Source organism: Necator americanus, chromosome V (genome assembly GCF_031761385.1).
Source record: "Necator americanus strain Aroian chromosome V, whole genome shotgun sequence".
Taxonomy (NCBI): Eukaryota; Metazoa; Nematoda; class Chromadorea; order Rhabditida; family Ancylostomatidae; genus Necator; species Necator americanus.
This window is the reverse complement of record NC_087375.1, coordinates 3,650,967-3,665,421: the sequence shown is the minus strand read 5'-3', so window position 1 is coordinate 3,665,421 and position 14,455 is coordinate 3,650,967. Positions and strand designations below refer to the sequence as shown.

At 32.6% G+C, this 14,455-nt stretch overlaps 1 protein-coding gene across 2 annotated transcripts in view; it reads right to left on the bottom strand.

Annotated features, from left to right (window-relative positions):
• RB195_012827 (uncharacterized protein) overlaps positions 1 to 10,844 on the bottom strand; it is a gene marked incomplete at both ends in the record, with an annotated part of 31,378 nt that extends 20,534 nt beyond the window's left edge. For both annotated transcript variants that reach the window (XM_064202386.1, XM_064202384.1), the window contains 6 exons: positions 1,171 to 1,257; positions 2,890 to 2,954; positions 3,616 to 3,817; positions 4,818 to 4,939; positions 5,006 to 5,118; positions 10,545 to 10,844. In XM_064202386.1, the coding sequence (XP_064058265.1) occupies positions 1,171 to 1,257; positions 2,890 to 2,954; positions 3,616 to 3,817; positions 4,818 to 4,939; positions 5,006 to 5,118; positions 10,545 to 10,844 (889 nt within the window). The remainder of the gene's footprint in view (positions 1 to 1,170; positions 1,258 to 2,889; positions 2,955 to 3,615; positions 3,818 to 4,817; positions 4,940 to 5,005; positions 5,119 to 10,544) is intronic.
• Between the last annotated feature and the right edge of the window lie 3,611 nt (positions 10,845 to 14,455).

Below are 14,455 nucleotides of genomic sequence, written 5' to 3'. Positions count from 1 at the left end.
TATCACTACACAAATCCTGAAGTTAGAGACCGCAGCCAACCCGACGAAACAAATCTTGCAGTATCCAGATGGAATTATAGCGTGTGGTAGCGATTTCTGGATTTTTAGGTGGATTTCTCTATCCAACACTATTCTGAAAACGTTAGCTACTGCTGGATAAATGCTGAATTTTTTTCTCCATTAAAAAGAGATGCGCGATAATTTCCGAGAATAGCAGGAAATAACGCGAATCCCTGCCGCTATGATGGGCAACTGTTAATATAGATAAATTTAGTCAAATAACCATTTACTAGATTCAAAAATGACCTGGGTGTTCTGAAATTGAAATAGGAAATTATCCACATTATTTACTAAATCCATAAATTTATCCATATTAACAGTTGCCCGTCATAGCGGCGGGGGAGTCGCGGTTTTTCAAACCCAAGTCAAATTCTGGAGTCAGAGACCGCAACCAACCCGACGGAAGAAACCTTGCGCCATCTAGATGGAATTAAAACGTGTGATGCCGATTTCTGGAGTTTTAGGTGGATTTCTCTATCCAACACCATTTTTAGAACCTTAGCTACCGCTGGATAAATGCTGGATTTTTTCCCATTAGAAGGAGATGCGTGATAATTTTCGAGAATAACAGAAAAATCGCGAATCCCTGCCGCGAATCACGACCACAAACTCTGGAATCAGAGACCTCAACCAACTCGACGGAACAAATCATTGCACCACCTAGAGGGCGTGTGGAAGAGATTTCTGGATTTTTAGGTGGATTTCTTCACTCACTATTATTCCTGAAACCTTGCCTGACCGCTGGTAAAAACCCAGTAGCAGAAATTCTCGTTGTTTCGCTAAATTCGCTAAAACACTTGTTATTCCTAGATCTATAGAGCATTCCGTGCGTACGTACGTGCGACAGAGACAGACACATGCTGTTAGGAACAGTGAAAGGATTCCCAGAACCATTGCGTATCGCAGCGTATGTATGTATAAACACGATGCGATTCGCGATATGGTGGGCACGGCGGTGCATAACTGTGCAGACAGCATCCAAGAACAGGGGAAAACACATACGTAAGGAGAAACTAGTAGGTCTGGGAGCGAGCAATGAGAGCAGTAGCGCGGCGGCCGGCGGAGCCAAACCGGCACCACGCGTCACCGCTGACTCGTCGTCGTCGTCACCTGCCGCTTCGAGCGCTTCACGATGTCGCTCGAATCGTCGCATATGTCGTGTCATTGACGGTAGAGCCATCATCATCACGTTCATCACTGAAAGCAGCACACACCTAGCTACGCTCCGGCGTCAAGCAGCACACGCACGGCGTTCTTGCTAGGATCTCAATCAATCAGCCGAGTTTCTTCTACTGCTAGATAACAATTTAGTATTTTTTTCTTATAGTTCTAATAGATATCAATTTAGTAGAATTAAGCGAAGAAGAATTGTCAAAATTAAAACAAGCTAATTTTTTGTTTAATTTTTTTATATTATATTATCATATTATATTATTATTATTTTATTTATTTGTCTACTTTTTCTTTTTGCAATAATTCTTTTTTATTCATTTATTGTTGTATTTTTATTTTATTTCATTTTATTCCTGTTATTCTTGAATTTTTGAAAAATCTAAGAGAGCCGTTCTCTTTTTAGCATATCCTCAAGCTCATACATAGTTACCCAAAAATTATATTATATTATTTATTTATTTAACATTATACTATTACGGTATACTTACTAGCTTAAAACATAATAAATTGATGAACAAGTGATTGAGGTTTTTTCTCTCTAAATTTAAATTAGGACTCCAAAAAAAAAAAGAGTTTAGCGTTTAGCGCAACACGCTATTTGAAAGAGAATTTTTTCTAAAAGACAAAGTTTTTCATTTTTTGTGCTGATCTAATTTTTGCTAATTTTTAGATCCATAAATTCTTACCTACTAAATGTGTAAGTAAGTATATTTAAAGAATAATTAGAAGAAAAGAAGGCAGATGTATTCATGAGAGTAGTGGGAGAACAAGAAACCGTTTCTCGGATGTTGTTTAATGATTGATTGCAAAAATCAAATGGAAACGTTTTATGAAAGTGAATAAAATACAAAAATTATGTCTACACTGATGTTAATAAAATGTAAAATCTGTTTCCTGAAATTGCTATTTTTCCAACTTTGGTTGAACACTGTTGAATTCTTTAACAAATTTGAAATATTTTTTCATGTCGGGAACATGAGCTGATTAGATTTTTGTTAGTTCTTTTCTGAAAGACGAGAGTTAAGAAGTGAAACAATTTTCAAATAGTGATTGAGTTAGTAAGTATTTCCACAAAAGATTTTAGTGTATTCTTTCTTCTATATTCAAAAAAAAAAAGAATTTTACACGAGTAAATAAGTTAGTACATATTTGCACAAAAGACAAATACAAAACATTTTGGAAAAATGCCAAATTTCTTCTTTTGTGAAACTCTGTCAAATATCACAGAATTTGTTCTAGAAAAATCTCTCCAACTAGTTAAAGTAAACTCTCCTGGAGACCCTAGTAGACCCTAGACCTCGGCTGACTGGAGACTAGAATTCTCTTTTTGCGTAGAAAACCAGAATAAATAGGCGCCGGAGCGTACAGTTGCAAAGAAATGATGGAACATGGGATGACAAAAGCAAAAAAAAAGAAGCTTTCAAAAGAAAAAAAAAAACGCCACAATACCTATGTTCAGGAAAAAAAATATATGCAGGATTGATGGTGAAAAGATGGTTGTGTGGGGGAAAGGATGAATTGAAAAGGTTCACATCATCAGTGCTCGGTGAAAAGAAAAAAAAGGGTGTTCGAAAAATAGGGATTCATGGTACAAAATACTACGAAACACAAGGAAGGGAAATTGTGTACGGCGGAAAATTTGCACTTTGCGCTCACCTGGTCCCGTAACGATACGCCCGGCCTCATCGCCGTCTTCGCTACTCACCGTACGGGTCGTTGAGCTAAAAGAAATCAATGATGTTCCATAGAAAAAAACTAATAAGTCCTGATAAAATAAAAAAAATACTATTTAAATCAGAAATAATTTAAGGTAGGGAATTAAATTATCAATAAACTGGTAATAACACACCTTGATCGCTGTTGTAAGTTCTTTAATCGGCGCACTTTTGCAACTTTTTCACGTTTTTTATACTTATTATTATTATTATTATTATTATTATTATTATAAAATATGTAGTATTATTATTACTAAATATATTATAGTATTATCATTTAAAGTTTAAGCATTTAAAGTAAAATCCTAATAGCATCTTCATTACTCTTTTCATAATATTTCTCTAAAACTGGTTATTTTTTTTTCGTGAAACCTTAGGGGAAAATTCTATGCAATTTAATTCTATTCTATTTCTTTTCTATTCTGTTGCAATTTTGATTTACTTTCAGTAAAATAAATAAATATGTATATAAATAATAAATACAATAAATTAGTAAATTAATTAGTAGGTAATACTACAATATTGCGTCCGCTCGTTCTTGAACAAACGTATTTTGGTTCTGCTGTTCTGAACCTAATTTAAAATGTTTTTCAGAAAGTGAAAATTTCTCCAATTTTTTCCCGTTTCCGTTTTCAAGCACCTGCACGGAACCGGAGTATAAACACACCTTGTTCCCGCTTGTAAATTCTTCAATCGACGCATCTTTGCAGCTTTTTCACGTTTCTTTAGCGCGACCAGGATTCGTATGTAGACGAATAGAACCAGAATGCATGGAATCACAAACGAGATGATCGAGGAACCAATGGAGAATTCCGCGTTATAGAAACGACATTCATGTGGATTTGCGTCCGGTGGTCGGACGTTAACACCTGGAAATAAGAGAAATTCAACAACATCAGCTAGCTTTAAGGGGTGAATCGGAAAAAAAATTGTTTGATTCGTTTAATTGCTTAATTCTCCTTTCTTTTTCTTTTTCTTCTTTTTTATATTTTTATTATTTTGTTTTTTTTTTCTGATTGAAAAAATGTAGGTAAATAATGCTTTTTTGACTCAATGTTGTAGGGAGAAATGGAAAAAGAAGGAGATGTTGCCTTAGATGTCAGACTACTAGTTAGTACAGCCTATTTAGTATAGCGTACATAATACAAAGTAAATAAATAGTGAATACATAGTGTCTTATAAGTATGATACTTCCAATAGTAATACTTTAGTAGTAATAGTAATATTATCTATTTTTATTTATTGTACTAGTTATGGTAATACTATAGTAGTAATAGTAATATTATTTATTTTATCTATTGTACTAGTTTACTTTTTATTAATAAGATTTTAATGATCTTTACTACTTGCTTATTACTTATTAAATATTACTTACTTATTTTAGTGATTATTATTATTTACTCGTATTATTATTATTTACTTTATTAATAGTAATATTCTATTGATTTGTTTACTTTGTCTCAATTTTATTGTTATTTTATTTTTATATTCATTTCATGTGCATTTTATTTTAATTTTATTTTTATTGTTATCTTATTTTTATTATATTTTACGCGCATTACACAGTACATAATATTTTTTCTTTCGTGGTATTTCTTGATGAAAATAAGTAAACATAAGCAAACAACCGTTAGCGTGCTTTAAGACTAATTCTAAATAAAATTAGAACATTTTCGGGTATTTATAACTTAAAAAATTATTCAGACAGAAAAATTTTTTCTACTCTTTTCCCATCAGCAAATGTCAGTTTGCATTTTCAAAAAAAAAAAAACTTTTCTTTCGTACTTTTTTCTTTCTTTTCTCTTTCGAATTTTGCTGTTTACTTAATTTGACTGTTTATACGTATGTTCTAAAAATTTAATTCCTTACCGAATACCATAGGACTAGCGACCAACAACGATATCACCCATGTAACACCAATCATTGCAAATACTCGACGAATATTTTGCGATTGACGAGAGTACTGTATCGGTCGACTCACCGCTCGATACCTGAAAGCGAATGAATTCCGTTCGGGAAACACGAGAAGAGTTGAGTGAATCCGCTAGGATTACTACCTATCGAAACTAATTATAGCCAAAAGTAGTATAGATGCTGTACTGCAGGCTACGTCCGATGCCATATAAATGTCGCACATCAAATTCCCAATGTACCATTCACCCCGTTGCACCTGCAAAAAAAAAGATTTTTCATTTTGTTTCAATTTTTGTCATTTTTATTATTTATTATATATTTTTGTATATTTATATTATTTTGATTATTTATTGTATATTATTTTTATTATTTATCATATATTTTTTATTGTTAATCATTTTTAATTTTTATTTCAACACGAGGATATCCATGCCCGGCCAGTTCACATCACTTTTTGATTTATTATTATATTTGTCATGTTCATATTTATTACTTATTTTTTATTTATTTATTTTAGGCAATTTTTTTAATTTCATATTAAATTTATCACGTTATCTTTTTTTACTATATTTTACTTGTATTATTTTATATTTACTGCTGTAGCCATTTTTGAATTTAAGCACTGTTTCATTTTATTTCTTTCTTCTTCTTACTTCTGCTGTTAATTTATTCTAGTTTTCGAAAAAAAAAATCCGAACAGATTATTTTATTTTTTCCCTCTAAAGGTAGTTCTAATGGAGAAATTTAGGCGACATGAAACGTTGTTGAGAAAAATGACAAGCTATCAATTATTGTTCTCGTTCTTTATTAGTGGTATACGCCCACGTCTTTCGGAGAAGAATGATTGATCTCTTTCTATAAATAACAAAACCGTTTTAAATAGGCTAAGTGAATGTACAATGAAATTTATAAGGTAGAAAATAGTCATGGAAAAGAAAAACAAAAAAGTATTCAACGGAAATAATGTTCAGCTATGGATTACAAAGATTTTCCCAAGAAAATGTGCTTAAAACGAAATGATACAGATAAAAAATATTTCTGGAACAATGATAACATGGAAAAAAACCCGTCAAATTTGACTATGAACTAAACTTGATTAAATTAAAATGAATACTTCAAATAAATTAAAAATAGTCACAAAGAAATGCGACACGTTAAATGGAAAAAAATTACAATACACTGGATGGAACTGTATTGATTGAATTGAATAATCTTGCCATCTATCCCTATCCACCTATCTCTATCTATCTTTTGCTTTAACTTTCTACGTAATGAACGCGTAAATCAGATATTATTTACCAACTTATTTTAATAAATAAACAACTCCGTTGCATTACCGATTTATTGTTATTTTGCCACAGGTGAAACCAGATATTTTGTCTTAATTCATATAAAATAATATATTATATCATATACATACATTATATATTTATTATTTATTTATTATATATTATATTGTATATGTTACATATATATTTATTTATATTTATATATTTATTTAATGCATTATGTCATATTTATATACATTTATTTATTTATGTCATATATATTTATTTATAATATTATATCCCTCATTTTTCCATGTGTACGTATTGTTAGCCATTTCTCCCCAAAGTTTCTTCTATTTATTTCTGGAACGATGATAACACGGGAAAAAACCTACAAATTTGACTATGAACTGAACTTGATTAAATTAAAATAAAAACTTCAGATAAATTTAAAATAATGACAAGGAAAAAAAAAACGTACAGCACAATGCAAAACGCACAACAACAACATTAATATTAAAAAATTTAATAAAACATTAAAACTTACTCTGGGCACGTCTTTGAGCGTAATAAATAAATAAATAAATAAATAAATAAATAAAAACATTAAAATAAACTAAATTGATAACGCTAAAATGATTTAAATCAGGCAACTCTTTGAGCGTAATAAATAAATAAACAAATAAAAACATTAAAATAAACTAAATTGATAACGCTAAAATGATTTAAATCAATTATGTTTTGCTTTGATTTCTAGTAACTACGTATGTACACAAAGCATTATTTACTAACTTATTCCAATAAATAAATAAGTAGGTTTGCACATGTGGCCACGTTTATTATTCTTATTCTGCTGTAAATGAAACCGGATATTTTATCTTAATTCATAAATGGAATAATTTTATTCCTCTTTTTTTTTTGTCCGTGTGTGTACATATTGTTAGTCGTCGCCATTTCCCCCAAAGTTTCGTTTCGAAATCGATCTGGAGAGGAAGGAGAAAAAAAATGAGCTAGTTCCTTAAGAGATGATGATGACAGATCCCCCTGCCTACTTCAACCGTGGAATGATTTGTACGCGAGGCATTGGCAATTTCAGTTAGCAAATAGCGTGCGCCATAAAACTTCCCGGATATTAACTCACAAGTGAGGTATTTTTCATATTTGGTGAATGCAATTTGTGGTTAAAGCACGCTCTTGACGAGTCAGTTGATAGAGGTACGTGAGTGTGTGTGTGTGTGCCTTCACCTACGTAACCTCCTTCCTATTCGGCGAATGGATGGGAATTCGCCGCCATACATACTTCGGAGACGGATGAAATCCACAACTTATACTCGGAAGAAACGCTTCGTGTGAATATACAGTAATGTCACCATATTGCTACAGTAATTCATTTGTGATGGATAATATGGTTGACTAATCTGTTGTCTTTGCACTTCAGCACAAAGGATTTTAATTAGTTCAAAAGTTTAGGGACTTTTAAAAAATTTCAGCTACTTTGAAGGTTAAGAATTTAAGAAGGATTATATTTTCACATGGAATGGTAATTACACTCGAAAACACGCATAATTTAATGTCATAGAAACTTAACGTAAACTTATACATGTTCTGGACTTTTACTTTATACCATAGATAAAATGTCTAATCTAATTATTGATTTAAAAAAAATTACTTTAACCGTCCTATCGTTTGGATTAAACTCAAAAAACTGCGGTGGGTGTCAGAAGTGACCCGCTTTTTTCATTTGACATAACTTTCCATATTGATTAACTTTAAAAAAAAACAAAAGAGATAAATATTTGGTAAAAACCAAATATTTTTCTCTTTTGTTTTGTGTTCTGAGAAATCCTCTTTTGAAAGGTGCATACCATTTTTCCAGGTTTTTTTAATTTTTATACGTGTTTTCAACTTCGAAAAAAAAACGGCAACGAATTATTTTACAACCAACTGCAGTAGTACCTATGGGGTTTTTTTTTAGAAACGACAATATGTCACCATCTCGTCATTTTTTCCCCCCGAATCACTTCAACGTCGAGTATATGAGTATATAAAACACGGAAGCATTAGTACTAGATGGCTTTCGTCGAGTCGAACTGAAAAAACCACAAGATCTGCATTAAAAATTTAATTTCGATGAAAAAAAAACACCGCAAGCACTTTGAGGAAATCGTCTCGGAAATGACTTAGCTGCTGAAAAAAAATCTCATAAAGTTTTTCATGGCGTATGTTTGCTTGAATATAAACTAACATTGATGGATATGTCACTGGAAATTTTTCTAAAAAATGTTCCTGTTGTAAAAAAAAATTAGGAAAAGAGTCCTCTAAGCAAAATTTTGGCCAATATTAGAAAGGAGGAACACTTCAACAAACAAAATTCAATAGAAAAAAATCCTATTGAAGCAATGATTTGTTTGGTCAGCAATGATTTATTCTATTTCAGTTTTTTAGAGTTTTTTCTGGATGAAAAACTAATTGAAGCAAGTTGAACTTGCTTTGTCCGTTTTTTTTTCAGATTATTTCAAATAAAAAACTAACTAAAAAGTGACTTTGTTTTTTTTCAGATTATTTTAAATGAAAAACTAACTAAAAAATTAGAGTTGCTTTAAAACTCCTCAATAAGCAAAACAAAAAAAAAATCATTAGCGATGTTCGCGATGCAGCACAGCCCAATCCTGTCCAGTGCGCTACGTCATGCGTTACGTCGGTTACGTCGTCTGTTTCATTTATGCGATAAATTGAAATAGCCGTTTCTTTCACACATTTCATTCACTTTTTGGTCCCTGATTAAAAACGAGAAGAAATTGACTGGGAGATTGCATGATTTTGTGGATGTGTGTGTGTGTTTTTGATTTCGTTAACAACATTTCCCGACATCTAATTTCGCCTTAGGATCAATTTAAGCCACAATTCTAATCGATTTAGTTGTCAATCGTAATCGAATCCAAGATGATTTTTCCATGCGTTGCGTTTAGTCACGTGGCTGAGCTCGAACAAAGAAAAAACAACAGAAATTCTTTAGAAAAGAAGCGTCGTGTATGGAAGTTGGGATTTCCTCGGGCATCTGGGATTTGCTGATGATGTTGCGTTCTTGGGCTTGGGGGAAAGGATTAAGCGCGGAGGATGAGGACTTCTCCCTCTTTCCGTAACCAGAAAAATGACCTCTCCCCGGCCCTGTACGTGACGTGCTAAAATAGGCCAACTTTTCTGGATAAATAGGGCTAAACTTTGCTTTGCTTAGGGCAAAAAAAACTAAATAAATAGTAATAATAACCAAATAAATAACAATAATAACTAAATAAATAATAATAATAATCAAATAAATAATAGCCCTAAATAAATAGGGCAAAAAATTCCTAGTGAACTCTGTTTCTTATTTTTATTTTCTCCTTTCTCCTTTACAACCCATACCTATGGGTATTTCTCAATGAGTAAATAAATAAATAACGACGGCAACGTGTCGGTAATAAAAATGAAACAAGAGCTGAGATTGTTAGAAATTTTTTTTTTGTTCTGCGGAGGCTGCTTGCGGCTTCGCAAACGTTGGGAAGTTTAGGAGCGTGATATTAGTTTACGAAATTATTTCCACATGCAACTTAGATGTTCTTAAATCTTTTGCCGCAAACAATATCGTCCTCCCAGATGATTTTAATGGGATTTACGTTTTTTTTTTCAAAATGAAATATTGCCTTTGTTATTTATTATCAATAGATTTTCCTACATCACCAATAAGGTGGACAAACCACTCCTCTTAACGATGCTAGGATCATATGTGCTTGCGGTCATTTATAGATCAAAATTCTGGAACTCCGCACTTTCTGATGTTGGGAGATGGATCAAAGGGAGGGAACAATACTTCCCCACTATTTTTCTAACGAACTTAGTAAGTGAAAGAAATCTGACAACCTGAAAAAAGGTCGTAAAATCCTTCATAGGATCCGTTGAACGAGATAGACCACTAAAATTAGAAATAAATCAGGTTCAATTTGATCCTAAAAGATGAGATCAAAGATACTGTATTACGAAACTGGCATAGTGTGGAAATTTGATGGAAAATATAGAGTTTGGGGTGTAGATTACTGTAACGGGAGTGACCCTTAGCAGCTTATTTGTTGGCTTTACTTGAATGGTCCGGTGAGGAGACGTCATCGATCCGCGACCGCTCGCTTGTCGACGCGACGCGTGCACAAAAGTAGTGCGTTCCAGCTTATCTCGTAGGAAAGAGCACCGTTTCCCACGACACATGATACAGTTAGTTTTTACCAAGAATTTTTCCTAGGCGCATTTTTTAGTTTTTAGAAGAAAAAAAACTGCTACGAACTGTTCGTCAACTCATTAAAAATCCCACAATATTTGATCTTTTCCCAGTAGTTTTGATCTTATAATAATGTTTTAAATTTGTAAAAAAAACGTCACTTACGTGCACATAAACAGCGTAAGGCATAACGAATAAAGCGACTAAGAGATCAGCGACAGCAAGACCAAGAATAAGAAAATTAATAGCAGTTTGTAGTGCTCGATATCGTAGCACCGATATGATAACGAGCAAATTTCCAAGTATGGTAACCATTGGGATTACGATTAGTAATAGGCCGGCATGTTTAATCGGTGGCCGTGTGCTGCTGCTGGTGGGGCTGCTGCCGTTGCTGTTGTTCGACCATGATGTATCGTTGGGGACAATGGACGACCATACGGACCCATTTGACGGGTACGGGTCCATAACCTGAAATGAAAAACCTTAAAATTTTCTTATGAACGGGAAAAGCTCATCGTAGACGAGGCGGACATATAAAATACACGATTATGTAAGTGTGGAAACGAATGAATGAGAGAAAAAAAAACAAAAACAAAAGAAATGAATAACGATAAGCAGATGAGCGGATAATGAGATTGCTCTACGGGGACCACCCCCGCCGGGAAGAGGAGCTGGGAGAAAAAACTCTCGGACGAAAAATAACAAATTTCCCAGAGATAGAAAAATGATGGAAATTTTCGTGATTGACGCTCACTCTACTACGTCAGTGGATTTATATGGCGACAAATAATAAAGTGCAAAATAAACGATCTAAAAATCTCCTTCTCCTCCTCCTCCTCTTTTTTTTCCGGAACTCGTGAAGTCAACAAATAGTTCATTTTAGGTGTGACGTAGAATTTTACAGGAAGTGGCGCATAAAATTTGTGGACATACGCCACATACGAGGTAATGAAGCATGCGATACACACATCGGCTAAGAAGGAAATGTGCACTGAAAGTTGATTTCAAAGCTAAAAATAAAATAAAAATCTTTGTGCACGCACCAGATGAGGGGAAATGTTTCATTCTATGAGAAAAACATTTAATGAAAAATGTTGATTGATATTGATATTGTTGATCGATTAACTTATTGATTAACTTTAAAAAAACACGAAAGAGGAAAATATCAGGTAAAAACAAAAACATGTCTTTGTCCTGAGAAATCCTCTGTTCAAAGGTGCATACCATTTTTCCAGCATTTTTTATTTTTTATGTATTTATTTATATATGATACATGATTATTTATTTTTTATATATTTATTCAATTTTTTATTTAACTTAAAAAACGGCTATTTATTATTTCGCAACCAATTACAGATGAGGAGAAATGCCTCATTTTATGAGAAGAACATTTAATGAAAAATGTGAATAAATACATAAAATGTAGATAATACAAGTGTAAATAAGCATACATATAAATATAAATAATGTATGAAGTAAAACATTCACCAGTGCACATGTTCAGGTATTCCTGAGGATTATTTCGAGAAAAATACTTTCTTTAAAAAAATAAAAGTGTAATGTAATATGTTATATAATATATTTTTATATGTGATATATAAATATAAGTAATATTATATATTGTAGACAAATAAATAAGAAATATAGGGTATAAAACACGGAAATATAATAAGAATATATAAAAAATAATACAAATTAGTGGGTTTGCTGAGAATTTTCGTTGTTTTTTCCCGGTTACGGTGAATGGGAATTACGGTGAAAGTAAGTATAGTACCAATCATCCTCATTCAATCCTCATCCGTCCGTACTTCCACTGCATTTCCTGATGTTGGATTTTTCTGATAATAATAACAATGATAATAGCAGATTTCAGGCAATCATATGAAGTGCCAATTATCTGAAACTACCACCCCGAGACAACATCAAAAACCACCACAAATTGAAATTACATATATGACTTCAGTGACGTCGAAGAAAAAGAAAATATTGCAGTGCTGTGGAATTTCTTAGTAAGCAGATTTTAAAGATTTTTTTTTCTGAAATTTTTTACATTTTACACTGAAAGAAGATCCTAAAAGGCAAAAAAGGAGGGAAGTTTTTATTGGATCGAATCAAACAAGATTCTAATTTCCATTAAAATTCCGTTAACTTAGAGTTAACTTAAAGCAGCATAAATACTCAACATTATTCTGTGAGTAGTAGACGATATCACGAATAGTGAAATAGTAGGGTTATCACGAATAGTGAAATCACTCAACTATCAAAATCCACTTGGGACACGCCAACGCATTTTCACTGAAATTCGTAATCGTTGAGGTTTTTATGAATTCAATTTTTGACCCATAAAATTACTTGCGGGAGCCAGCCGTTGCGTCAAGTCCATGCTTTAATCCATTCGGGCAAGTCTGGCACCAATTTATCGACCGTGGAGGGATGGAGAGCTTGGTTGGCATTTGGACGATTTCAAACCATCGATAAATCGTGGAAACACTGAGACAAGAATCTCTTAGCGGCTACACCACAGCCGACACAATCTATTTACAGTAAATAAAAATAAGTATTAAAAAAGTGTGTAAGTCCGAGTGTAAGAATTGTTAGCAGCTTAAAATTCAAATATTTAATTATTTCAGACAATAAGACAAGGAGTGTTAATGTTCTAAGTCCTAAGAACAGAAGTTAAAATGTAAAATAAACATGAGCACGAAGAAATCCATCGATATAATATATAATATATAGTATAATAGTAATAATAGGCTAGTAATATGATAATAATATTAATAATTGCAATAATAATATGGTATAAAATAGTAAAAAAGGAAAAATCGGAAAAAATAAAAAGACAGATGGATGCGAATGCGAAAAATGCGAAAAGAAAACGTGCTTACAGAGTGAAAAATTCCACACATAGCAATAAATTGCAAACGCATGCAAAAACGTATGGCACTGAAAATTTAACTCATCACACTTCATTCATATTCATTGCGTTCGTAGAGAAATTTCTGGAAAAACTCGTCCTCGTTCGTAATTACACTTACGTACATTTGTCCATAATATATAATCAGAAAAAAGGGAAAATTGGGAAAAACTAAAAAGACAAATGAAAACAATACTACTACGTAGTTGTCCGCTTTATGTACGGGTACCTATAAAAATGTGAAAATTTGTTAAGGAAGCAAAATAATGACTGGAAAAAACGATTTGAAAAGGCGTAAAGAAAATTAAAGGTTGGCTATCGGTGAGATGTTGTTCTCCATAAGAATGGCATAGCGTTTTAAGAGATTACCTATGTATCCGGATGGAGGGACTGAGGAAATCTCTATATGCGAAATTTTTCCTTCCCGAACCGTTTGATTCTCTAAAAATTTGGATGGGACAAATCAAATGGGAAATGGAAGAGGATTAGTAAATAAATTTTACAAAATGTATTTAAATATGGTCTATATAATGTAAAGATGGTGGTCCGAATGCAAATATCAACCACTCAGAACCTCAAGAGTGTATTTGTGCAATAAAATTGTACCACACAAGTAGATTGGAGTTGAAAAATAGGCGAAGCCGAAAAAAAAAACGTAAAATGATCACCCGAGGGGGAAGGAACTAATTTTTGGAACAATTTATGTGCAATGTTAAATGGAAAGTTCTCAAACAATCCTACTCATATCGGATTTCAACCTCAAACAAGCGATATTTAAGAAATTTAATTAAATAACAAATAAAGTGGTTAATCATAAATAGCTATAGAATTGTAGTGTTAGTCGAAGAATTTTTCCGCGTATTCATAAAGTGCAAAATCCTCTAAATTCACTCATGAAAGAAAGAGAAAAAAAGGAGGAACGCAAAAAAAGAGCTAAATGCTTGAAATGCACGCCACGCCTAAAATGGCGTCATTGAGAAATTCTCTAAAAATCGGGATTTTCGAGGGGAAAAAATAACACTTAATCGTTTTTCTCCTCTTGTCTCGGCTAATATAACGAGATAAATGGAGGTCAAAAGAAGAGTTCAGTAAATAACATAAGAATTATATTAGGGCCATACCTAACACTAATGTAGTTCTTTTTCCCCGTATTTTTTCCGTT